Consider the following 25,868-nt stretch of genomic DNA (forward strand, 5'->3'; position numbering starts at 1 on the left):
CAGCGGGGAATCTGTTCAGATTGTGCATGGAGCGCGAATGACGAAAACTGAGGGACAAACGCCATCGCTTCGGATTTTGTTCAGTGGGCCGTACGCGGATCTAAGGGTGACGTGATTCGACCCTGACCTACGTCCAGAGGGTCTCACGAACTTTCTGGCCGCCGGAATTCGGCTCGGAAGATTCTCTTGTCAGGAGGAGCCGGATTCGAAAATTCTGCTGTCCAGCCTGGTGGCTTCACAGATGGATGGCCGAATCAGACGAAGTCGGGGGAGGTCGAAAATGCGATGGCGGAAGTTGCCGAATGTCTCGATCACGACCTCAACGACGAAACTCTCTCGTTTTACAGCAAGGACAAACAGCGCTCTCTATCGCTGAGAGGCTCGGATACATCTCAGTGATCGAGACCCTCAAAGTGGTAACCGAAACCACCGTCACCACAACGACCACTGTGGTCACAGAGGAGAAATACAAAGTTGTCGCCCCCGAAACCATGCATGAGACCTTCATGTCCGACAGTGAAGATGAAGCCGAACAGGACAACATGATGGGTGACCATTCCTTCAAATATCTCACTGGTGAGTGCGATTCGGGTGTCAGTCAGATATACGGTGGGGGGAGGGGTAGTTCAGCTTTCCGGAATTTCTTCGCCCGCAACGGAGGCTATCAAGGCTCTGACCCCAGAGGTAATCAATTCCAGCTGACGAGATGAAATCCCTCGGAGACGATTCGCTTCCAATTGACGTGACAAGAGATGAGAAAGCACACGAAGCCCATGTGGCCCACATGGCCCAGCAAGCAGGACACATCGCCCCATCTGCCGTCGAAGAAGACCGCCTCTCTCCATCGCACCTCGACAGCTCCTTCGCCAAGGCGGCTCCCGACAATGTCGAGGTCAAGCGAACTCCGGTTCATGCCGGGTATGTTATCTCGTCGTCGAAGCATTGGTTTCTTTTACGTGAACGATCTGTGATAGTTGATTCGAAAGAATCTTTTGAAGTGTATGCGCTGTGTGCTGAGGAACGGAGCTATATCGAATGTTCGTCGGGTGTTTATGTCTGATAGATCGTATCGATTTCTTCATCATACTTCTTCTTCGCCTATTTTCCAAATCATACTCAATTCGCAACAGCCCACCCCCTTCGAGCGTCGTCCTAGTTTGTAGAACCTTGATCGACCAATGAATCAACCAGACTGCTCCATTTATTTATACAATAGATAGTCGAAAAGCATTCTGCATCGTCTCAAGATCGGTCCCACTCCCTTTCCCTACCGTTTTTCGCTCCATAAACTCCGAGGCTCGATTCTCAGATCTCTCGAATAGTGTTCGTTTTTTATTCGATCCTCTCTTGTCCCTGATATCATTTCTCTTATCGTTATCGCATCACGATGGGCGCTTGTCACGTCATTAGCTCAAGAAAGGATTTATCGCCAAAGGAAAGGCGGAGCCTGAGAATATCCGCCGGTCAGGGATGTTTCATTCATCACCTGAATAGCATGTATGACTCACATTTAAGTTTCTGTTCGATGGCTGTCTGCGTGGCTGCGTCATTTATCGAGTTTCAGTACCACTATATTTTCGGTTCGATTCGCTTTGTTGCTGATGTTCATTGAGTAGCGTAGATTTGTCGTACTCAAGAATCACAGAAAGACTCGAACCGTCGAGCCGACGGTGTTGCTCGTCAAAATTAACAGTCACTAACGGAACTTTACGTTCTCGCATCCATGCCATAATTAGTGGTGAAGGAAAACTAAAGTGGAAAACGTAAGTATCGTGTTCGAACGAAGCAAAAGAGTGAGGAGGAGAGAACGCTATTCATAATGACAAAGCTCTGGAACTTGCACCCCCCACGACGCACAAAGAATTTCTGCCACCGAATGCCTATGCACCGCCGAACGCTGCACAGCCCATTAAAACTTACTGTCGCGAAATTCTCCGATATTATATCTTTCCCTGAACCCCCGTGATCCGCGAGCCACGGGCCACGGCCCGTAGACTCCATTCTCTCGGAGCCCTCGCCGTCCTTGGCTCCAGGGGGCGCTCGAGTTCTGCGAGGTCTTCTGTGTACTATGACTTCACCGACGCACCGAGCGACCGAGTGACTGACTGACGGAACAGCAACAGCGATCCGTCAACAAAGTCTCTCCCTCTCTCACCACAGCTGTGCTGGCCAGAGGAGCTGTTGTGTTCTGGCGGCTCTGTCTGCTCTGACGACTCTGCCCCAGTCCCTGTATTTGATCCAAGTTATCTCGAGTCTCCCTCTCTATCGACTTTAAGGGAATCGAAACCCGTGCGATAGTGGAGAGCATCCCGCCGAAGCCAGTTCGCTCGTGTATCGAGTCAGGCAATCGAGCAAACCGAAATGGAACTAAACGCCTAGCCGCGCTCTACCCTCTCCGTTTTCTGTTCCGACGTGGAGTGGACCACGCCCGGGCTACTTGTCACTTCATATTTTCTGCTCGCTTCGAAGCGAGCGCCGTGCATTTCGCTACTAGTGCTGAAATGTGTCAGAAAAGTGCTTCAGAATTAACTGAAATGGATCCTCGCCACAGGTTCCTTGTGAGCTTCATGGTAGACGCCCGTGGTGGAGCTATGCGAGGCTGTCGCCATTCGGGCGTACGTGTCATCATACCCCCGCGCCGTGCTACCATGCCGATGCGTGTTACGTGCCGATTCATACGCAAGGAGAAACTTTCCCACCCGCCGCCGCTGATGGAGGGTGAAGCCTGTGCAGCTCGTGTCATCGAAATGGGTCCCGCGGGGGCTAAGTTCCTCGGGCCAGTTGTCATCGAAGTTCCGCACTTCGCCTCACTCCGGGGCAAGGAGCGTGAGATTGTCATCCTGCGCTCCGATAACGGAGAGACCTGGAAAGAACACACTTTGGAAGCGACAGAAGACGCGGTCTCCGAGGTTCTCAACGGAAGCTTTGATGCTCAAGGTGAGTCTCGAATTTTCGCAGAAACGTATCGATGTGTCCGCAAAGTCGCAAATATCGGTACAGGACAACTGGGCCAAAACCAACTGGGCCAAGAACCAACTGGGCCAAAAACCAACTGGGCAAGAAACCAACTGGGCAAAAAACCAACTGGGCCAAAAACCAACTGGGCCAAGAACAAATTGGGCCAAAGACCCAACAGACACGAACAGACACGATCGGAGACAATACCGAGCTCATATTGGCGACCATCGAGAGACGCCTTCAAGCTGTAAAGTGAGTTGAGGGGATGTCGCTCGCACGGCAGCTCGCGACTTGACTTGGTCGCACGAAGATCCGACGTCGATCTCTCCCCGCTTTTGTTGTTGTTGAAGTGAGGAGAGTATTTGTGATCGACTGGTGGACCTCCCGATAAGGATAGACTCTAGTTCCATATTGTCAAGTATGTTCGATCGACTCATCTGGGCGCAACGTGGAATAGGATAAAGATCGTCGTCAGAAAATTAAATTGTATTCGCATAATCCCAGCTGCTTCCTTTCAAAATCAACTAGTCTCTTTCTTTTCTATAATTATCACCAGCTCGATGAGAAATGGAATCCACTTCGGGCGTTACGAGTCAGAGAGGTCAGGAGAAATTGGCCCACGATGGCCATCTCTTTGTCAAAGCATACGTCCTGAAGAGCGGCTTGCAGTCTTGGCGGTGTATGTACAAAACCGCACCGATTCCATGCAAGGCGAGAGCTTATACTCTGATGAGTACGCGGGAAGTTATCCGCACAAGTGGCATCCACTCTGATCCGCCAGATCCCTCAGGTGTAGAGGTCGCCAAAATCACCTCGACGATCAAACGACGTTGCGAAGAAACAAGTGAGGCACCTTCCTCCTTGATTAACACGGCTTTGGTCACAGCGACGACGGCTACGCTCGGTCGCATGAATCGACCCCAGTCGATTTCTCGTCTCATCAATCGTCATCGGAACGCCCGCTCTGCGGCTCCATCGAATCCGGACTCTCGCGGTTCCATTGTCATACCCGAAGCGTACAGGATCTATGAGAGCGAGCCGGGCGTTTCTGAAAATTTCCTGGTGGCGGACAGCGGCGTCGGAGATCCGAATCGGATCTTGGTATTCGGCAGAGAATCGTCGAGCTCCTGGATCGGCCTCGTCGACAAATTGTATGTCGATGGAACTTTCAGTCTCGCGCCGCCGCAATTCTCACAGGTCTCTATTGGTCGATTCCAGAATGATCGAATGTCTTATTGAAACAATTTCAAGCTCCTGATTATTGAAACTCGGATTCAATTGACAGGTGTTCGTAGTCTGGCCGAGCGAGCTCAGTGCGTTGTGCCCGTCGCCTACGCGTTGCTCCCAGACAAAGCAGCCGAATCGTACACTCGGATGCTGAATCTCTTGAAAGAGGCTTGGCCGGCCCTCTGTCCCGCCAGCGTGGTCATGGACTACGAGCGGGCCATGATGATTGCGGTCAGGGCTTGCTTCCCGCCCGAAACACGCATTCAGGGATGCTTCTTCCACTTGGTGAAGAACATCAAACTACGCGTAGCTCAGGAAGGTCTTTGGAGTCGCTATACCAACGATGACGACTTCGCACTGAAAGCCCGAATGATAGCTGCTTTGGCATTCGTTCCGCCGTCAGAGTTAGATAATGCAGTCGCGGAGCTTTCGCCTGTATTGCCGGAAGAGTTGATTCCAGTTCTCAACTATTTCGAGGACATTTACATAGGGCGTATGAACCGGATCCGAGCCGACGGTACCGTAGACCGGAGAACACCGCAGTTCCCGGTCGAGATGTGGTCAGTATACCAGAGAACGCTCGACGGAGAAGCCCGCACGAATAACTATGCGGAGGCGGCACATCGCAGACTCCAGGTTGAATTCGGGATACAGCATCCGACAATTTGGAAGTTCATCGACGGGCTTAAGAAAGTCCAAAAAGGCCGTGACCTACAAGTCGAATCATTCGTAGCCGGCGGTGCTCCTCCAACAAAAAGGACCAAGTACGTTCGTGCAGACGAGCGAATCCTGGGAGTGGTCGAGCGTGCCGAACATCTACAGCATGTAGAATACCTCCGAGGCATAGCTCACAATTTCCTCATGGACGCGTAGTTTCGCTCCCCAGTCCTCAACAGCAAGCGAACTACCACCACGGTCGTTGGTAGTTTTCGCGCAATAAAACTGGGTCGCTGGGCGAGCGAATAACCGAAGGGCCGAGAAAGACAGAGCGCTCACATGATGGCACAAAAGAGTCAAGTGTCACAGCGATTGATTTAAAGAAGACAAAACATGAGTTTTTAATTTAGGTAAAGATCACCCCTTTTTCCGAATTCCTAATCATAGTTTCCGAACAGAGGGCATTTCCAATCGAAACCTATTTCCCGGTCCGATTCAGTCTTGCCCAGTTGGTTTTGGCCCTGTTGGTTTTGGCCCAGTTCGTTCATTTGCCCAGTTGGTTTTGGCCCAGTTGGCTCATTTGCCCAGTTGATTTTGGCCCAGTTGGTTTTTGGCCCAGTTGGTTTTTGGCCCAGTTGTCCGTGTCCGCGCAAATATCGATTCCTTCCCACGGCATACCCGCGCTGGGAGTGGTATCGGCCTCCCAATACGCCGTGAACCTCTTCCGGAGGGCGGACGAATCGTTGTACGCTCAGAGGTCTTCGGAATCGTAACGCGGATCGCCCTCGGGATCGGTCCACGTGTAGGTCCATGGCCTCTGATCAATCACATATTTTTCAACGATGGTCCGAGAACTTTTGGCAGTCTCCGTTCAGTTGGACAAGTATCGATGCTCGCCCGGATTCTGTTTGCCGACATTACCGTAAACGGGTCCTCGCACACGGAATAATTCTTGATTTCACCCATCTGACTCCATCCCGCCGCCGAAGGATGTTTCGTATTTATTTCTGCGAGCGAATTTGGCTGGGATCGGCGATATTTCGAATAACAGGAAGTAACGGAGGGAATATACCATTCGACGGGACCCTGTCGAATTCCATCTGACTTCCCAATACGCTCTCATGTCGAAAACCAAATTACAGCCATAGGAAAAAGTAGTACGGACAGACCAGCTCGCACGAGACATTCGAACGCCAAAGAATCTGTATTTCAACACGGAGCTCCGGGAGATCGGTGCCACGAATACGATCGAGAATCGGTAGTCACCGGGCATCGGCCGTCATCCGAAATTCACTCACCGACGCTTGTGCTTTTCGTCCACAGAACTCAACGCGATGCAAGACTTCAACACGAGCCGAGTTACTCGAATTCTTACGACTGACTTCCCGCAGTTCTTCGCTGTGGTCTGCCGTAACAGGCAGGAAGTGCATTCGATCGGACCCGAAGGTGGAATGGTTTCGTCGACGGTGGTATCGCAAGTGCAAGCCATCTTCCCCGAGGGAGCGCTTACCAAGAAGATCAAAGTTGGACTTCAGGTAAATCACAAAAACCAAAAACATGATTTGCATCTCGCAGACACAGAGACCCTTTCAGACGATCTGAGTTTCATAGCCGAAAAGCCAAGGTTCGGTAGGTACTTCAGTTGTTTACATCCGGCGGCTTCGCCGGTTCGTGGTGTCGCCGAAAAACGGCCCTCAGACAGTACCACGGTAGACATTCGGGACAGTGTCGTGGCATCGAAGCGTCGTTTTTTCAGTAGAAAACCGAAATCCGCGTCGACGACAACGACGGTAATGCGGGTCGAGTTGACCGATGACGTCGATTGTACGAACAACAATATCAGCAGCGTGAAAAAGTCCAAATTGAAAAGCTCACTCCCGTTCGGTAAGCGACGGAACAAATCCAGAAAAGTCTCCGGCACGAGCTCGAGCCCAGCCGCCAGGCACAAACCGGCCGACGAGCAAAGCACCTCAATGCAAGCGATTCCGGAAATCGAACTTTCTCCAGACAACGTGTCCGAGGTCGCGACGGTCATCTGCGAATCTCCGATCAAATCGCACACCGGCGTCAGCTGTTCCACACCGAGACCCAACGGCGACAGCGTCGTAGAAGAATTAGCTATTTCGTTGATGACGTTCCTCAACGACGATAAGGTAGAGGACGACGGTGAGGGGGACAAGGGGAACAGGTCCACTCCTGAGCCCTCACCGGCCAAGGACTCGCAGAATACGTCGCTCCCTTCGAAGAGACGCGCCCACGAATCGCCAGCTGACCATCAGCCGACATCGCCGAAAATGCAGAAGCTCTTCAAGGGTCGAGGGATTCGCAGAAAGAAAGCGTCCTCCACCAAATCGGCCGCCAAGAAATCCGCTGCTCCCGACCGATTAGGCTTCACCGACGAAGTCGTCGAGAGCAAGAGTGTCCACAGTGAGAACCTCGATGTGCCCAACCTCATCCAGACGACTCAGTCGATGGAGAGTATTGACCTCAACTCCGAAACCCAGAGCCGGAAAGAGAGCGTTCCGGAACCGGCGGTCAAGCCTCTTGAGGCCGACGATGTTCAGAACGTCAGTCGGAAGAAAGGTTTCCTGATGCGCTTCGGACGTCATCGGATTCCAGCCGAGGTCAAGAACGCACCCGAGACAGCAGAACCGTCGACTTCAGCGAAAGACCCGCTCGGCGCGGAGTCGCAGAAGACGGACGGCAAGGGCTCGAAGAAGAACGTTGCGGACGGTACGGAAAACGAGAAGAAAAAGTTTTCCATGTCGAAACTGTTCCGGCGAAGAACGATCCACGAAGAAGTCGAGAGTCCGATCACCGCTGCCGGAGACGGTGAGATCGAAGAAGGGGCTGAGCGTCGTCTATGTGAGACCGCTGAAGAGCAACAAGACCCAAGAACGAAAACGGACGATAAAGGTGACGAGGAGGAGCTGCATCCCGAGGAGACGCCGATATCTTTGAAAGACCCAACGGACTCGAAATCCGATCCCAGAAGCAAATCGGACCTCAAGACAGACCCGAGAAGCGAATGCAAATCCGAATCGAAGAGCGAGTCCAAGACGGAGGAGAAATCCGAAGCAGCGGAAAAACCGAAAAAGAAGAAGAAGAAAGTTCTCTTCAGCAGGTTCACCAACCAGAAGAAGAAGACCGGAGAGTCGCCCCGCAAAGATAACGTCGACGGGGAAACGGCTACTTCCGAAGGCGAGTCCAAACCCAGAGAATCCGACGCCGCCGCTGACGAGAAGCCGCCTGAAGAAGCGAAGAGCGAAGCCGAAACCAGCGGCGCGAACCAGGACTCGGGTCATGCGAACTCTTCGGAACAGGCCGATACCGAGCGAAGGGACAGCGAATCCTCGTCGCGCGGTTTCTTCAGTTGGTTCACGGGCTGGCGGAGTGTCGACGATAAAATCAAGGAGGTCCCCGAGAGCTGTTGCGACACGACCGCTGAAAAATCCGAGGCGGCCAAAGATCTCGACCCGAACACCGAGGCCGACGTTTCGGACATTCAAAGCGAGTCCGAGTCTGTGACGGACGAATGCGGTCGGGAGAAGCCCCTCGATATCGACGAACAGCTGAAGCCCAAAGAGGACAAAAAGGAAACCGTCGAGGCTGCTGAGAAGAAACCCGAGACCTCAAAAACCCGCGGCTTGCTCAAGAGATTCCGCCGCAAGCGACCGAAGAAAGTCGAGGAGCTCGCAGACTCCGGAAAAGGGGAAAGCAGCGAAGGCAGTCGTCCGAGCAGCGCCAAAACCGCGAGCAGACCCACCAGTGCTTCGAAGCTCCTCGCTAAATTCAAGCGAACGAAAGCCCCGACAGAAGATGTGAAAGCAGCCGTCGCTGTTGAAACATCCGAGAAAATGAAGGGAGAAGACAAGGAGGACGGAGTCGTCGAGGCCAAGGGTCCCGAGGTGGTCACCTCAGAGGTCGAGGATTCGGCCGTCGCCTCGGACCCAGCGAAGTCTACCGAGGAGAAGATCGAGGTCCCAGAGGAACCTCTGAGCCTCACAAGCGAGAAAGACAGCGGTTACGAACCGAGCAATGCCGACAACAGCGCAGTGAACGCAGCTCCATCCGCGCGGAGGAAGCCTCGCAAGAACAAGAACAAAAAAGGCAAATCGACGCGTGACGCCAAGACAGACGTGCCTCTGACGGAAGTTGTCGAGGAAAAAATCGTGCCCGAGCAGATCGAGGTTCGCCGAGTCGAGATCCAAGAGCAGACGAGCGCAGTCGATGCCAAGGAGCTCAAAGCCAAGGACAACGTCAAGAGCGAGGTCGTCAGCAAAATCGTTCAGAAAGACTCTGTGAAAGCGGCGGTGGAATCAAAGTCGGAACCCGCCAAGAAATCCTCGGGTGTCAAATCCGAGAGCGCGGATAAGTCTCCGACTGACGGTGCTGAGCAGAAAAAGCGCAATCGCAGACGACGAACGAAAAAACGCTCCCCGACGAAACCCGCACAGGAATCAATAACTCCCGCGAACTCGCCCGAAGCTCCTGAAACCAAAGAAGCTCCGTCCGTTGAGGAAGTGTCGGCGTCGGTGAGCGCTCAAGCCGTCGACGAAGCGGCGGCTGGAGGTGCTACCGAGCCCGCAGCTACGGAAATTGTCGCCGGTGAGGTGAAAAATGAAGAACCTGCGGAAGATGTGAAGGGGGTTGAATCCGAGACCAAAACTCCGGATGAAAGCTCCAAACAGGGGAAATCCGTTCTGAGGAAATTCTTCGGGACCAAGTCGAAAACACCGAAGAAAGCCGAGGAGAAGGGGGATGATGAGAAGACCATGGACGACTCGACCGTTTCCACGAAGTCCAGTGGTAAAATGAAAAACATTCTCGGTCGTTTCAAGCGCAACAAGAGCCCCGCAGTCGTCGAAGAGACGCCGAAAGTAGAAAAATCCGCTGAGGAAGGCGACAACGATGACGTCAAAACCGTTCAGTCCGCTGAGTCCCCCGAAATGGAGACCGCCAAGAGCCATCAATCCGAGTCCTTGCGGGGAAGTCAAACGTCTCGCAAAGCCTCGCTCGAAGAAGATAAATCTTCGAAAAGTCTTCTGTCTAGTCTCTTCAGTTGGTCCTTCCGAAGAGCGGAAGAAACGACGCCCGAGACGCAGTCGTCACCAAAGCGTCCAGCAGAATTGACGCTGGAGGACGAGGAAACCAAGCCGGATAAAGACGAGTCCGCAGTCGAGAAGGATAAAGACGAAGAGTTCCGAGAACGAGTCCAGTCCATGGAGTCCGAAGCTCAGAAGTCGGACAGCACCTCCAAGTTCGAGACGCCCGTCGAGGAGTTCAAGCCCCTGGTTGGCGGCGATCAGAAGAAGACTTCGAGTTTCTTCGGGAATTTCGGTTGGCCCGCATCCTTGTGGACTTTCGGTGGCACGAGTTCAGATGAGATCAAGGAGGAGCCGAAAGTCGATGCCCAAGTGGGAGCATCAGCCGAACCGGAAAAAACAGCCGAGCCGGCGGAGAGCGAGACCCTTGAGCAAGCGGCTGAGGTGGAAGTGCCGGCGGAGAAGACCGCCACCCCCGTGCAGGATGCTGCAGCGTTTAAGTCTAAGGCCGAGAAGTTTTTCGGTTTCAAGAAATCTTCGGAGCCGGAGGACAATGCGAAGGAGCCGAAACTCAAGAAGAAGCGTTTCCTGCCGAAATTCGCGGCCGTGATTCCCGGAGTCAAGCGGGAGTCTGCCGCCTCGGACGAAGCGAAGGGGGCAGAAGAGAAAACCGCAGAGGCTGAACCTACGCCCGAGGATAAGTCCTCGGTGCCTGAAACCGCTGTCGAGGCGGAAGCTCCCGAGGCAGAAGTAGCCGCTGTCGAGGAAAAAGTAGTGGACATTTTACCGACCGTTGTCGAGGAACCGGAGGCTTCGAACGAGAAGCTGGACGAGGAGGCCATTCCGAAAGAAGAAACTCAACAGAAGCCGAGGCGGAAGTTCCACTTGCCGCGATTTAAGGGCTTCAGCAGCAGACCGAAAAAGTCAGCCCATGAGAAGACCGACGGTGAGGCGACCGGAGCCGATCGAGAAGCTAGCTCGAATGCTGCCGCTGAGACTCCCGGAGTGGAGGCCGCCGCTGAGACTCCCGGAGTGGAGGCCGCCGCTGCAGAAGAACCCGCGTCTGGAACGGTTGAAGTCGCCGAGAAGACCGAGGTCGATGAGACGTCGGAGAAAACCGCGGAGACAGCCGAACCAATGAAGTCGGAAGAAGCTAGTCAGAAGAAATCTTCGAAATTCAAGCTGCGGAATCCGTTCCGAAAATCTAAAGCTTCGGAAGAATCTAGTCGAAGCACCGAGGCGTCAACGGAACCCGAAAATCAAGCGCGAGAAGAGACCAAAGCAACGTACGAGACGCAAACCGAAGTCGATAGCGACACCAAGGCTGCGGTTGAGAAGGTCGTCGCTGACGTAGTTGAAGCCGTCGCAGAAAAAGCGGATGCCGAAGCTCAGCAGTCAACGGAGGTCGCAGCTTCGGTGGAGGGAGGGGAATCGGCTAAAGCCAAGAAGTCCTTGATTTCTTTCTTCCCGAAATTCCATCGAAAACCAAGAGTCATTCAACCGGAAACCGAAACGGAGAAGACGAACACTGCGGAAGAAGTGAAGGCCGAAGTCGAAGAGAGCCCGGTCGAAGCTTCCGCGGCGGAGAAAGCGGACGCGTCAGCGGCGGAGGAGAAATCATCCTCTGAGGACCCAGACTCACCTCGGAAAACCATCACGATTACCATACCCTTGCCAAAACTCCGCTTCCGGCGCAGCCGCCGAGGCAAGAAGAGGAAGCACCAGAAATCCAAGAGCGCCGAGAAGACAGCAGCTGAAACATCCGCCGAGGCCGCAGCCGCTGCCAAGCCCACTGCCGAGGGCGAGGTTGCTGTAGCCAAGACCGAAGTCCAGTCGGGGACCTGCGCTGAAGTCGAGACGCCCGAAAAGGTTGAGCTTGAAGCGACCAGAGAAGGAGAAGCTCAAATCGATGCCAAGTCCGAGGTCGGAGCCGAGAAGGTAAAGGCCGCTCCGAGAAAACGATTCTGGAGACCGAAGTTCTTGATTAAGAAGTCCACCGCGACCCCTGCCGCCCCGGAAGCCGCCGCTGCCCCTGGAGAGGTTGAAGACGCTGCCACCGAGCAGGTCGAAACGAAATCCGGCGAAGATCAAGCCCCGAGCGGGGGCGCTCTGGAAATTTCAGAAAAGATCAAAGCCTCCGGATCCGAGGACGCATCGATGAAGTCCAAGAAGAAGAAGAAGAAGAAAAAGAAAACAACGTCCAAGGAAGATGAAATCGTTGAGAAGCGGAAGAAGAACGTAGCGGAAGAGTCCAAGGAGGCTGACGTTCCAGAACTGCCGCAAGCGTCGGCAGTCGAGTCCCAAGACGATAAAGACGAGGGAGTCGGAATGGAAGAGACTCTGGAGACTCCGGAAATAGAGAAAAAATCAGGCGAGCCGTCAGATTCCTCAAAACCTCGATCGGAGGAGAAAAAGAGCAAATTCTTCAGTTTCTCGAAATGGCAGCGCAAGAAAAAGTCGGAAGAGCCGACAGAAACAGCTGAGACCGAAGATGCGACCGCTGAGGAAAAAGACGACGTCAAAGAGTCTGCCGACGATCAGATGCTCACCGATCGTCCCACGGAAACTCCCGAGCCCCGAGAGGAAGAAATCGACGCGGCAGAGAAAGCGAAACCGAGTCTCATGAAGAGAACTTTCACCCTGAACTTCGCGAGCTTCTCATTCTCTCGGGACACCCCGGTCGAGAAAGCGAGGGAAGAGGTCCAGCAGGACAGCGCTGTCGACGAAACCGATCGAGACCACCCGGAAGTGTCTCCCGTGGTCGAGGAAGTGACGCCGAAAAGCGAAGAGCCGGAGGAGACAAACGACAAAAAACAATGGCTTCATTTCGGTTTCCTAAAAACTCGCCGAAAGCCCGAAATATCGGGACAGTCCGACACTAAACTCGATACGATCGAAGAGTCCGAGTCGCCGATCGTCGAGACCTGTGCGGAGGCCGAAGCGACAGCAGACGGAGCGAAGAAACTCGAGGAGGTTGGAGAAGAAACGGCTCCAGACCCTCCGAAAATCGTGGTGGAACGTTCTCGGGATGAGCAGATGGCTCAGAGCGTCAAAATCGCAGGCGAGGCAAGGCCCGGAGCTGCTCTCAAGGACGAAGATGCTGGAGGAGCTCAAGGAGAGAGCTTGGAGGCCGCTGCGAAACGTGACGAGTCTGAGCCCACAGTGGAACCGACTGAGAAAACTGCGGAGGGTGACAAGGCTGAAGCTCGCGAAACAGAAGAGGAGTCCAGCCGGAAAGCTCCCAGATTCCAACTGAAGAATCCTCTTGCTAAGTACGAATTCCGATTCCACCGACCTCAATTGCTGAAGCGAAAAGTAGCGGCGGAAGGCGATAAGGATGAGAAGACAGCTGATCCCCAAAAAGAGACCGAGGCCCCCACGGGAGCAGAACAAGGGGCTGACTCTCCGGCTGCACTCGAACCAGAGAACGAAACGTCAGGTGAAGTAGCCGCGGACGTCGGGGCTGAGGGAACGGCACCTCAGTCGGAAGAAAAACCCGCAGAAGGAGCCGTACCCGCGGAAGCCGAGAAGTCGAAGTGGTTCAAGAAGCCGGCTGCATTATTCACATCTGTGCGGTTCCCGAAATTTTCGAGGAAAGCTGGCGCGGAAACTCCAGTCACGGAAAACCCTGAAAAGTCCGCCGAGCAAGCCGCTGCTCAATCTGCGGGAGATTCCGCTGAGAAGGCAAATGATGACCAAGCCAAGGCGGAAGTCACGGAACCTACAACTGAAGCCGGAAAGGCCGAAGTTGCGATCACGGCTGGAGTTGAGGAGGAAGTGAAGCCCCTTGAAGCCAAATCCAAGTCGACGCAAGGATCGGAGAACCAGCGCAAACTCTATGCTGTGTTCAAGCTCGGCAAGAAGAGCCCCCAAGAAGTGGACTCGGACTCGAACGATGTCAAAAGGACCAAGACCAATGTCTTCACGAAAATTTTCTCCAAGAAGCAAAAATCCACTGCGGAAACCAGTCCTGCAGTTGCCGAAAGCGAGACCGGGAAAGATCAGAGCGAGAAGCCTCAATCGGAGCAAAACGGTCCCGAGGTGAAAGCACAGGACGACACGACGTCCCCAACGCCAACAGCCGATAGAACGAGGGACTCCGCGGAATCTCCGATTTCGGATTCACCCGAATCCGACGAAGTCACCGCGAAACCCGAGAACGATGCTCCCCGAGAACACGATTCACCGGTCTTGATCACCAAACAGGATATCACCATCGATGCGGAAACCGGTTCTGTGAAAATAGAAGATGCCGAGGAGCATAAATCTAGTCCTAGCAAACGAGATGAGCCTACGGCGTCTCGCGGCAGACGTCGCAGGAAGAACAAAAATCGCAAGAACAACAAGTTGAACATAGTTCGGAGTTCCGCTACTGAAGTAGAGAAAGTCATTACGACACAGAAGGCAGACGACAAAACGGTCGGCGCTTCGGTCGAGCTGCGATCCGCGCAGTCCACCGGAGAGCAGAAAACCGATAGTTCTGTTGAGCAAGGGACCAGCGAAATAGTCATCGAATCGAGTTCGGGTGAAGTGACCAAGATCGAGGTCGTCAGTGAGAAACGCGTAGTGACGAAGACGACCGCTTCGGCGGTCACGTCTTCGTCGACCGTGGTCTCCACTAGTGAGGCTCTTGAAGGTAGCGCCAGCGCCGTCACCGAGACCGTGCAAAGAGAACTCGACCAGAACCAACAGATCGACCAATCGATACGGGAAGAATCTTCGAAGAATCAAGAAACTGTCGAAGAAATTGATACGGCAAAGGGGGAAACCAAAGTCGTCGAAGCCTTGGTGGCAGAGGACACTGAGAAGAAAACTGTGGACGCGAAGAAGAAAACTTTCAACTTCCTAGGATACTTCAAGTCGAAGAATACCGAGGTTTCTTCGGAGACGAAGGAAACCGAAACCGAGCTCGAAGCCGCGGTGGAGAAGGAAGTCTCCGAGATCACTCGAAAGGCCACTACTGATGAGGCGGCCGGTGGAGGAGATGCGGCCAAACCGAAAAGACGTCGCTTCAAAATAATTAAACGGTTCAAGAAAAAATCAGCGCACACTGAATCGACGATCCAGCCCCCGGAAGACCAAGCAGCCGGAGAGGCTCCCGCGAAGTCAACGGATGAAGCGGATCCAGAAGAGGAGAAAGCGGAAGACGGAGCCAAAGGAACCGAGACGACGGACTCAGCAGTTGAGACTTCTGAGCAGAAGACCGAGGAAGAAGTTACAATCAGAGACGAAAAGGCTGAAAACGGAGCTGAAGCTGAAAAAGATACCCCGACGGAGGAGAAACCAATTTTCAGGAGAATGAAACTCCCCAAGTTCAGTTTGAATCTCCCGATAATCTCTAAAAAACAGCCAAGGGAAAAGAAAGACTCGGAGCCCGCCGAAACCGAAGCTAAGCCGGAACCGGAAGGGATCAAGGCTGATGCCGCTGAGACTATCGAAACAGAAGCGGAGCAAAAACCCGAAGCTGGGGAAGATGGGAGTGATGAGGCCGAGAAGGCTGCGGGTGACGGGGAGTCTCCTGAAGCAGATGGGAACAAGACCGTCGAGGAGAAACTTGCCACCGAAGCAAAGGAAGAACCAAAACCGACGAAGAAGTCCCTTCTGAGCTGGTTCTCTCGTCAACCTAAACGTGGGACACCAACAACACCAGCGACGGCCGAGAGCGACGGCAAGGAGGTTGTGGGAGACGCGAAAATTCCCGGCAGCGAAGGAAAACCGGCGCACGACCATTCCGACGAAGAACATCCGACGCACCAAGCGGTGTCCGAAGATGCCGAGGGAGAAAAGGCGGAACCGAAACCTGAAGCAGAAGACGGCAAGAAGACGGACTCGGAACATAGAGAGGAGAACGATTCCTCGAAACCGAAGCGTTTCACTTGGTTCTCAAAGCGAAAGGTGAAGGACACCACTAATGAGGAATGCGTCAAAAGAGACGGATTCGCTGATGAGGCTGGCGCATCGAGCTCGAAATCATACGACCATTTCGGCCGCACTTACGTTTATAAGTGGCCTGGGGTCAAGTACTCAGCGGACGGCTCATCGCAGTGAGTCTGACGTATCCCTCTTGTTGATCGCCAGACCGCGATGCTGAAACAACGCTGCCCTCGACAGATCGGAGCGCGAGACCTTTGTTGCCCTTGGCCAGCAAGCGTACGGACGAGCGATGTGCGACTCCGAATCTTGTGGGCAATCGTTTGTTGATAAGAATCTCTCGAACAAGGAGTTCCAACTCCGTGTTGTAGGCTGGGTGGACGCTTTGCGGCCTAGTGCAATGGCTGCAAACTGAACCGCACCTTTACGGTTCCGCCCTCTCAGAGTCGTCGGATGACACTGATGAGGGCAGGCTTTCGTTGGCTTGAAACTCGGATCGTTACGTCTCCTTTGTTCAGAAAAATCGATACAATCCCAGAAGCTTTCGTCGGAAAAGGCAACATGTACGGGGAAACACAGAAGAGAGACACAGAAAATAGGTAGCTCACGACGAGAACCGTGCTGGATCTCGTTTCGACATGACACAATTTTGCAGGCGAGAGAGAGGACAAGAGATGATTCTTATTTAACTCTACGCCACACACTCCATGATCTCATTTTTTCATTTCATCGAACACAGCTTTCAACACAGATCTCTATAGAGTCGATAGGACAACATGAGCTAGGAAGACGAAGGATGGTCAAAAGCCTCACAGTCGATCAAATAACAGAATTGATTACCGACTCAATTACTTATACTCCATTTTACAAAGGAGCTGAGGGGAGAAATTATACATTTCGACTATACATCACTTTTACCTGTACTTAATCGTTCTTGAACTAGTTTGCTCGGAGCTTCCAAGCCTGAAGAGTTGATACGAGGTCTGAAGAGGATTCTCTCACATCGATATTAGGAAAGGGAGTAGACGCCAGTTTCGTTCGAAAAAAAAGTGAGGGCGCAACGCTCTCGCATACCTGCTGAATAATCAATTTGAAAGCCGTATCCCTCAGGGGCGGCTGCGGATAGACGTTGTACGATAACATTCTATTACTACCTGTGAAATACTGCGCGCTTTTCCAATGCTAACGGTTTTTAACGCTACTTAACCCCTACACCCCAAGATGATTTACTTACCCGGTGAAGGTGGATCGAAGCTGGAAGCCTGTGCATTTCGATCATCATCCAGATCTTCCTTTTGTGACATTCTTTCCGAACCGACGACTCGAGTGATCGAAGGAAGAAATCGCTGCGTGCGAATGCAGAGGCGTTTGAAAAGTCATTTATTTCTCTGTCGAAAACCTCAAAGTGCTTCAGTCCAGAGAGCATTTTTTTCGCATCTCCAGAGCGATGTCGCTAGGCGTATAATGCCTTACCTGTTCCGAACAAATGTACACTGAGGAAGCACCAGCGGAGAATGTTCGTGAGAGCTCTTCTAGGCAAGAGAAGAATTGATCGTGTAGGCATCATTCTCCATATTATCATGATCATCATCTCCGAAGTTCCCGATCGATAATTCCGACATTCATCAAATTCTAAGATCTCATGAGGTTGCTTCTTTTAATTTGTCCATCCCTTTCATTCATGCATCCATTCATTCATCCTTCATTGACCCGTGAAGCCGTGTCTGTATGTACTGAAGACCAATAGTTACTATCTATGGAAGTGCCGAACGAAACGACTGCTTTAATAACAGCAACAAGAATCACAATAACAAGAGGCGCGAGCGAGAAAAAAATAATCACAAAAGACAGTTGCTCCGAGCCCACTATGAGCGTGACAGAATTAACAGAATCTATCTCTTCGTATGAATATTAACAATAAAATTAACAAGAATCACTATTTCTATTAAAAAACAATCGTTGTGCGTTTTGATTGTCCGAAAAGGATCAGGAGCCGACAAAGAAAGCCCGAGTGCCTGTTAGAGAGTCAGGAACTCTAGACCAAGAGAGAAGAAAACATGGCCGCCAACAAGCTTTCTCGCCACACCTTTCAATGTGATTTTTCGTGTGGTCTGGTGTCCTTGACAAGTCGTGAATCGACCAGCTAGAGTCGAGAAGTCCAGCTAGCCTCCTTTCTACCTCCGAATGTGAAGCCACTGAGTTTTAGACGATTTATTGATCGGCTGAAATAAGCTCTTCAAACTCAGTACATACATTCATAGCTCGCCTTTTCATACTGCCACTAATACTAGCCTTACCTATAAATATGTTGTGTTTACCCGAACGAACGAGAAAGTCAACAAAACAGCATGGAACTCTTCAAAACTCATAACCCATACAATCAGGTCCTCGACGAAACGTTTTTCATCAGGGAGTATCGCACGAATAGCGTGAACTACGTCATTGTAACGCCCAGATGCCCAATACAAAGTCACTCACGACAAAAGTCATCACCCTGTGGTTCACTGCATAGACATTCGACCGGAGATTAAACCACTAGTACTGACACGACGAACGACAAATCACACAGAGCAGTTTTGGAGGTAGAACGCGGTGGTGCGGACTGGCTGCAACAGCTCAGTGCTTTTGGAGAGATCACAAATTCGCTCATTACTCAATCAATCGATCAATCTGACTTGACATCGAACGAAGCACTTCCCTCATCATAATTGCCCATGAAGTCGCTTGCCCATGTTGGCTGTGCGGGGTGGCAGAATTGCTTGTTGACGGTGATGTGTGAGCCGGGGTGGGGGGTCGGGCTGGTGGCACGCGGGTGATCGGTGGGTCGGTCGGTCCGTTGAGAGGGAGGGTAGCCGGGCGGTAGTAGGACACTAAGTTGTTGGGTAATTTAGAAACTCGATAGCGGGAAATTAGATTCGTCGCTCGTAATGGTGGTAGGGGGGTTTTTCGTTCGTTCTTTTGCTGCCGACGGGTGATGGAGCAGAGACTGTTGTTGGTAAGTAACCGGTGGGTGCATGACGGGCGGGGGCACGGGTTGAATGACAGCATGCCAGCCGCTGGGATGAGAACCGCCTTTCTCTACCTCCAAAGCTACTCTGCACGCCAATACTCAATGATACTACTACATCTATACTACTAACATCAGACATGCACTCCAGACCGGAGACGTGATCGCCTCGAATGTGAGAGACAATCGACGAAGGAGAGAAGAGGAGAGAGGAAGTTGAAAATATTCCCTGCTCTCGCCGGGAGGAAACTCATGCGTTTCTCTCGAAAGCTAACAAGTTCATTTCGTCGGTCCATTGCAGGCCCAACCGATCCATACCGAGATGGTCACTCGACTCTTGGGCAACCGGGTAGCCGTCAGCCCGATTGTGACCGTCGAGCCGCGCCGACGCAAATTCCACAAGCCGATCACTCTGACGATTCCGCTGCCGAAAGCTGCTCACAAGGGAATGACCAACCAGTACCAGAACGAGTCACCTACGCTCAGATTGCTTTGCAGCATAACAGGTAGTGGAACTAGGACAGGTTTGTTTTGATATACCCTACCAGACAGTCGATCATCACGGGCCGCAACGATCTTTGCCTCTGCCGGAACGGCCTCAATCCCGAAATCACTCTCAACATTATCATCAGCTGCCGCTCTTCCACGCGTTCTCTCTGTCACCCGTTGCGAGATGGAATCGTCGATGATCTCGACCTCTCTATTCACGCTACGCTCACGAGGCTTCTAGATCGTGGTGTTTTTTTCCTCGAGCGAAGTCATGCGATGCCTCTCTGTTGACCAGAGTTTAAGGCGCGGTCCCTCGTGGAGAGTTGGAATTCGGCTTTTTATGGCGCTTGTCTGTGGCTACCGCAGATTTTCGCACCGCGAGAAGATGGTTTTTAGACCCACAGCGAGAACTATCGGTGCTTCTCCAAGAGATCGATAGGACCCCTGCCGCAAGCTCGACGATACACATATGTATACGTAATACTGTAGAATAGTGATACGATCTTAGTGCAGCTCATTTGCTTCGCTGATGGTCTCGCGAATGTAAACTAAATCTTCCCTCCGTTCGAAGGTGGACAGACCAAGGCTCAATGGGAAGATGTGACTGGATCGACTCCTTTGACTTTCGTGAGCGAATGCGTATCGTTCACCACCACCGTTTCTGCCAGATTCTGGCTGATTGACTGCCGTCAAATCACCGATGTGACCAAATTCGCAACAGAGCTCTATCACGAAGCAGTGCTGGTCCCGTTCATGGCCAAGTTTGTGGTATTCGCCAAGCGCCACGAGCTGCTCGAAGCTCAGCTTCGGGTGTTCTGCATGACAGATGACCGAGAGGACAAAACGCTGGAAAACCAGGAGCACTTTGCCGAAGTTGCGAAGAGTCGCGACGTTGAAGTCCTCGAGGGAACTGAGCAGTACCTCGAATTCGCTGGCAATCTCGTGCCCATTACAAAATCTGGCGATCAACTCGCTCTGACTTTCGAAGCGTTCAAAGAGAATCGCGTGTCTTTCAATGCTCGCGTCAAGGTTCGTAATATTATCTAGACTGCTCTGGAACAATCTTGCCGATCCGGAGCTTTCGCCCTGAGGCGAAGGTGCGATACGCGTTTCTTGGGCTTTGCCACGCGGATCGCCAGCCGCGCACAATGATGGGGTTCTCAACCTCGCGATGGGTATTACAGGACATGCACCAAGAGCCGATGGGCCGCGTGGCGTTCATGAAAGATCCTAGAGGAAAGCACCAGGACGTCCCTCAGAATCCTGTCTGTAATCTCAACATCCGACTCCCCGAACCGGTGGAGTACGAGAGTGTGCCGCTGGAGAAGAAGTACGGCTTCGTCCGCCAAGGCGGAGCCGGCGATACTCACGAAATGATCCATCGCGCTGATCTTCACCTTTCCGATATCGCAAAAGAAGTCGGAAACGATTGGGCAGCTCTCGCCGGCCAGCTTGGCATTCCCGTTCAAGAGATCCAACAGATCAGAGACGAGGTAGCCAACGACAAGGAACAGCAAACTCTCACCATGCTGAAAATCTGGATCCAACGCATGGGTCCCGCCGCCACCGGTAACGCTTTAGAGAAAGCCCTGCAGAACATCGGACGGGACGATATTGTCCACAAGTGCATGTCCAACATCGAGGTGGTCACTGACGACGTGGAGAAAGCGGTTGCCAAGGTCCATCTCAGCGGACCTGGCTCTATTACCAGCGTGACCAAGACCACTGTCGTCACGACCAGCTCTACGGACGAAAGAGACATAATGAAGGTGAGCAGGAATATCCATGCTCCCTCCACGCATTAATGATTTCGTGGAGTTAGAGAATTCTTTTCGACACCAATTTTTTTGTCGCCGCATCGATCCGTGAGGGACGGGAAAGATTCAAGCAGAGGGGAGGGGGCGGGAAACGCCGCCAGTACCGATGAATCTCGTGATCACGTGATTATAGTCGGCTGATAATTCGATCATACGACGGGTTGATTTCTGTTAGCTGCGACCCTCGCAGCATTAGATTCTCTCGCCGGTCGGGGCGGGCATTAGCGAGGGTGACTTGCGATAAATGAATTTCTCTCGCATCTGCCACAGGACGCTGAATCTGCCGAGGATACAAGTAGTGGATCTGCAAGAACAAAGCCGACTGCGACCCCTGCACCTGTTGGTAAGGATCATCCTCTCTAACCCAGGATCTGAGTCGTCGACGTCGTCGAAACTAATTCCCGATCCTCGTTAGACCCATTCATTATTTTTAATTTCGGATCAAGTCTTCCAAATTCATCCGAAACCCCTAGTCGTTTCTCATCCCATGCCTTTGTGTGTTCGTGAATCCTGATTCATTCATGCGTGAATGCGAAGTGTCTCTGGTATATGACGATTAATCATGCCGCGTCATGCCCATGTTCGCCACCGCTTCGTGAAGGGCCCCGGCCTAAATACTCGGAAAGTGTAGAGACTAGTCATTAATCGAGTCATTGCGTTCAGTTCACGCGACAACGGTATTGAAAAGCAGGACAGGTACGTTAAGAGAGCACAAGCAATCCACACAGCTTTGAGGAACGATTCTATCGCGAGCCTTCGACTCATTCCTCCTGTCCGATGTCAAACATCAGCAAGCTTCTCACTAACTTCCTCACTCCATCGCTGTGTGGAAGCCACACGGTCTGCGAACACTCCATCGCTGAACACCAAAAGTCATCCTAAGACAATTATTGTCATCGCTATGGTCGCGAGCAGTCATCGCTTGAATCATTAAGTTTGCGAATCGGGTTCGCGACCTGCGACACTCCCGATTCAATCAGATTCGAGTCAGGGCTTTCATCCAACGTTTTTCCGCAAGAGCACAGACCGCTCGTTTTGCACTTTCGTTGAGACGTTGGAAAATTTCCAGAAGCTCATGAGGTTCACCAGACCACTATCGACGTAAAACGAGCAGAGAGTAAGAAAGAGAGGACCCCCGAGCTTCGCAAGGAAAAATCATCCGAAAAGTCGAAGACCGACTCGAAGAAGACGAAGGAAGAATCTAAAAAAGATGACTCGAAGAAACAGTCACCCAAGAGAGAGATACCACCGCCTCCTAAAAAGGAGCCTCCTAAGAAGGAGAAGAAAGAGGACCCTCCGAAGAAAGACGCCACTGCCTCTAAGAAGGACGCGAAGAAAGAATCTTTGAAGAAGAAGGAGGAGACCAAAAAAGAGTCATCTCCCGCTCCACCGAAGAAGGAGACGTCACCCCCTAAGAAGGAGCCGTCTCCTGCGCCGCCCAAAAAAGAACCTTCACCCCCGAGGAGAGAAGCTAAGGCTAAGGAGGAGTCCCGGAAACCGGAACCGAAGAAAGATTCTCCCAAAAAGGAGGCTCCTAAGAAGGAGGAGAAAAAGATCAAGAGTCCTTCAGCAGCTCCTCCCGAGCCGCCAAAGAAGCCGGAGGAGAAGATCAAGGAGCGAGTGACTGCTCTTGCCGAGACCGCTGTCTCTGAAGTCATCCAGAAAACCGAACTTCCGAGCACCGCATCGCCTCAGAAGAAGAAACGCGAGGGCACTCCGGTCGACGAGCTTTCAGCCGAACTCTTGGAGCAGATCGTCCGAGACGATCAGGACTTGGCTCTGAAGGGTACGATATGACGAATTTTGATAGTCGACGCTTCGGGCGCGTGATGAAAAACACGGAAAAAAGGAAAAATGTTTGGCTCGCAATCCACTACGCTCTGACTAAAACTTTAACCACTGAAGGTGGAGCTTCCAAGAAAGCGGCGAGAGACGTCATCGACGCGGGTCCGGGAGGTGTTATGGGTAGGAACGTCGATATTGAAACATACATCAAGGAGACCACGCCCGAAGAAATTGTCATTCCGGAGTACCGCCAGGAAACTCGAACGGTTACCATGACCTCTATGACGACGACCGTCACCAGAGAAGGTTAGATTGGTGTTGTGACCGCTTGGTTTTCGCAATCACTGGGCTGCTTGTCGCTTGAGTCACAGGTTTCGAAGAGCTGTCGGTCGGTTGGGTGGTCGGTCGGTGGTTCACCCGCCCGCCTGTATGTCCGTCCGCCCGCCCATCCGTTTGTCCGCATCCGTTTAGATCAGGAGCGGTCACCTGGGCCAGGATTCGATCTCCAGACCGAAATTGCACAAATGTGATGGCGTGTGTAGCACTGTGTGTGTTGTTGGTGTCGGAGACTAATTCTTCCTCTCTCTTACTCATCTGACCTGATCATGGTGGTTGGTTGCCTCGCACTCACTCATCTCGGGGAAGTCCTCTGTTCCGACGACGCACCGGGTCCCGGACGAGGCTACCGCCACAGCAGCAGCTAAGCTATGGGGCACCGTTACAGGGGTAATTGGCGAGCTTGGGGCGGCACTAAAGGACTTTGACGATGGCGACCTGCGTGGTCCTATCATCACCGAGATTGGCGATGCGGAAGCGGCTTTGATTGCTGAACAGCAGCAGCAGCAGCCACAGCAGCTGCAAGAACACCAACATCAACAAGTGCAAAGCATGCCGCTACCAACAGAGCCAAGCTCGTTTGTGCAAGAGTCTCACGGGGTCCTTCCCGATGGGACGCTTCAGCACACGATCACAAAAGTGACGACGACCACATTTGTTCAAGGTATCGAGCACTTCGCACAGGTCCAAGCACCTGATGGATTCCGTTTGTTTTTACTGTGTGATTTTCGTTCGTTTCCTCGGTTCGGTCGAGATGATTCTTCTTCTTTTGTCGTGTTTTCTGAGTGATCATAATTCCCCCCTCGGATACCCACACCACCCCTATCACGCCGATGATTGCCTCTCTTGAACCTTTCCTCCGTTCCCGTCGTCGAGAACCCTTCCTTGGTCGTGAAGGATGGAGCTCGGTGTTTGCACGGAAGGCGTGATTGTTCGATGTCAACTCAATCTTTCTTCGCGATCATTGCAGAGGAAGGCCAACCCCCCGTCGAATTTTCGACGCGATTGCACGAGTCAGAGGCTGGGGCGTCTGACGCAGATACCAGCCAAGTTTCAGTTTCCAGTCTTCCCGAGGACGAGGGAACTGTTTCTTCGGGACTGCAGCATATGCAAGGTAGGTGACATCCGACAACTAGTCGCTCATCGAATTGACGTGACGTGAGAGATCATCGTGGAACATCCGCGCCTGTGCATGAGTGTTTGTGGAAGTGGAACAGGTAGATATGTACCTACGTATTCCCGCATTCCGCTGCATGAGATGTTGGATCTTGGAGCATGCTCACACTGGTCTTAAAAGCCACGGTAGACGAATCACACGGTCATTAAGTGACGAAGTCAGTTAGTCGATTCGGCGATCGATTGATCGAGGTGATTCTCATCGTCGCGACAGAGTCGCCTCCGCTACCGGGAGTGAGCTTGTTCCGAGTCCGAGCCTTCATTCGTTGCCGTCATCAAGCGCAATCGGATCGGTGGATCAACGCAAATATCATTCCCACCATCCCATCACCAGAATCACTGCAAGAACATGAATGAGGAGCTGCCGTTGTGGAGAGGCGTGCTCGCAATCTTCGCTCGGTTCCACTCCGAAAATAAAATCCTGAACACTGGCGATCGGAGAGGCTCGCCTCCACTGGGCGCGACCTCTTCGATCAGAAGTCGTGCGTGGTCGAACGTCCGCGTCGCGGTGGCGCGTGCTGTACGCACCGGGAGAAGCTCAAACAAGAACACAATGAAATATCATCATTACTCAATCACAATCATCCAATCATCGTCTCATTGGCGGCTATACTCGTGCGGCTCGTTTCATTCCCGTCGTCCATTCCGTTAGTTCCCTTATCGATAGTAGTCATGAATCCAGACAGTCAGTCAGCCATTCAGTGAGTCAGTCGATTTCAGAAAAGAAGTCCGTCAGCCCATTGTAGTGAGGCGGGTGGTTGAGGGTCATTGTGCGTGACTGTGTGTCTGATGTTGAAACCTTTCGCCTCTGGCTGTATGAACGTTCGAAAGCTTTGAGTTTTAACCAGTGGTAGAAACCAAGAGATTTGTGCGCGCGAGAGAATCGCTCCGAGAAATGCGAGAGAGAGGGAGAGAGACAGACAGAAACGGAACGCGAAAGCGTCGGGAGTATTTCGACGAGGTCGTCGCAGTGTACGACGATCTGAGTCGACAGAGAGATCACTGTCTTAGCAGAGTGCACGTGAACGCAAAAGCAGCAGCAGCAGAGATTGCGAATGACAGAACACGATCAGAGGATCGGAAGGTCGATTCGATCGAGTGCATTCGTGCTGTTTTCGAGCATTGGTGAAGGTCGTTGGGGTGGAGCCATTCATTTCGCTTATCATATACTTGACAATCATCACGGCTCGATCGTGAGGTAGTGCGTCAAGCCCATCAGTCGCCATCATCGCTAAATCATGGGTTGTGGGAAGCCTATTGGTCCATCATCAAGGTCATTATTCACTCGCAACAGAGGCGTCGCGTCGCTTCCCATTGGGAAACGGCAGACCTCGATTTTGTTTTGTGCACAAATTCCCACATGGGTAGGAAAACCGAGTTCCTTATCCCGATTTTCCTCACAGTTTTCTGCTTCTCCTCCTCGTCCTTGATTTTGTTTTTCGAGGGGAAATATCGATTTATGGGGAATTGGTTCCCCTCAACAATTCTTCTAGGAGCAGA

General features: G+C 52.4%; 1 protein-coding gene across 1 annotated transcript in view; it reads left to right on the forward strand.

The window, feature by feature from the left end:
- The window catches only part of LOC100907797 (ankyrin-2), a 45,680-nt gene that overhangs the window by 9,559 nt on the left and 10,253 nt on the right, over positions 1-25,868 (forward strand). Inside the window, exons 6-16 of the mRNA XM_029111378.1 lie at positions 348-576; positions 699-918; positions 1,737-1,763; positions 2,552-2,937; positions 6,166-6,377; positions 19,067-19,271; positions 19,826-20,283; positions 20,439-21,023; positions 21,342-21,414; positions 22,141-22,857; positions 22,977-23,162. Of these exons, the coding sequence (XP_028967211.1) occupies positions 348-576; positions 699-918; positions 1,737-1,763; positions 2,552-2,937; positions 6,166-6,377; positions 19,067-19,271; positions 19,826-20,283; positions 20,439-21,023; positions 21,342-21,414; positions 22,141-22,857; positions 22,977-23,162 (3,298 nt within the window). The remainder of the gene's footprint in view (positions 1-347; positions 577-698; positions 919-1,736; positions 1,764-2,551; positions 2,938-6,165; positions 6,378-19,066; positions 19,272-19,825; positions 20,284-20,438; positions 21,024-21,341; positions 21,415-22,140; positions 22,858-22,976; positions 23,163-25,868) is intronic.

The sequence above is a fragment of the Galendromus occidentalis genome, unplaced genomic scaffold (genome assembly GCF_000255335.2).
Source record: "Galendromus occidentalis unplaced genomic scaffold, Mocc_1.1 scf7180000077437, whole genome shotgun sequence".
NCBI lineage: Eukaryota > Metazoa > Arthropoda > Arachnida > Mesostigmata > Phytoseiidae > Galendromus > Galendromus occidentalis.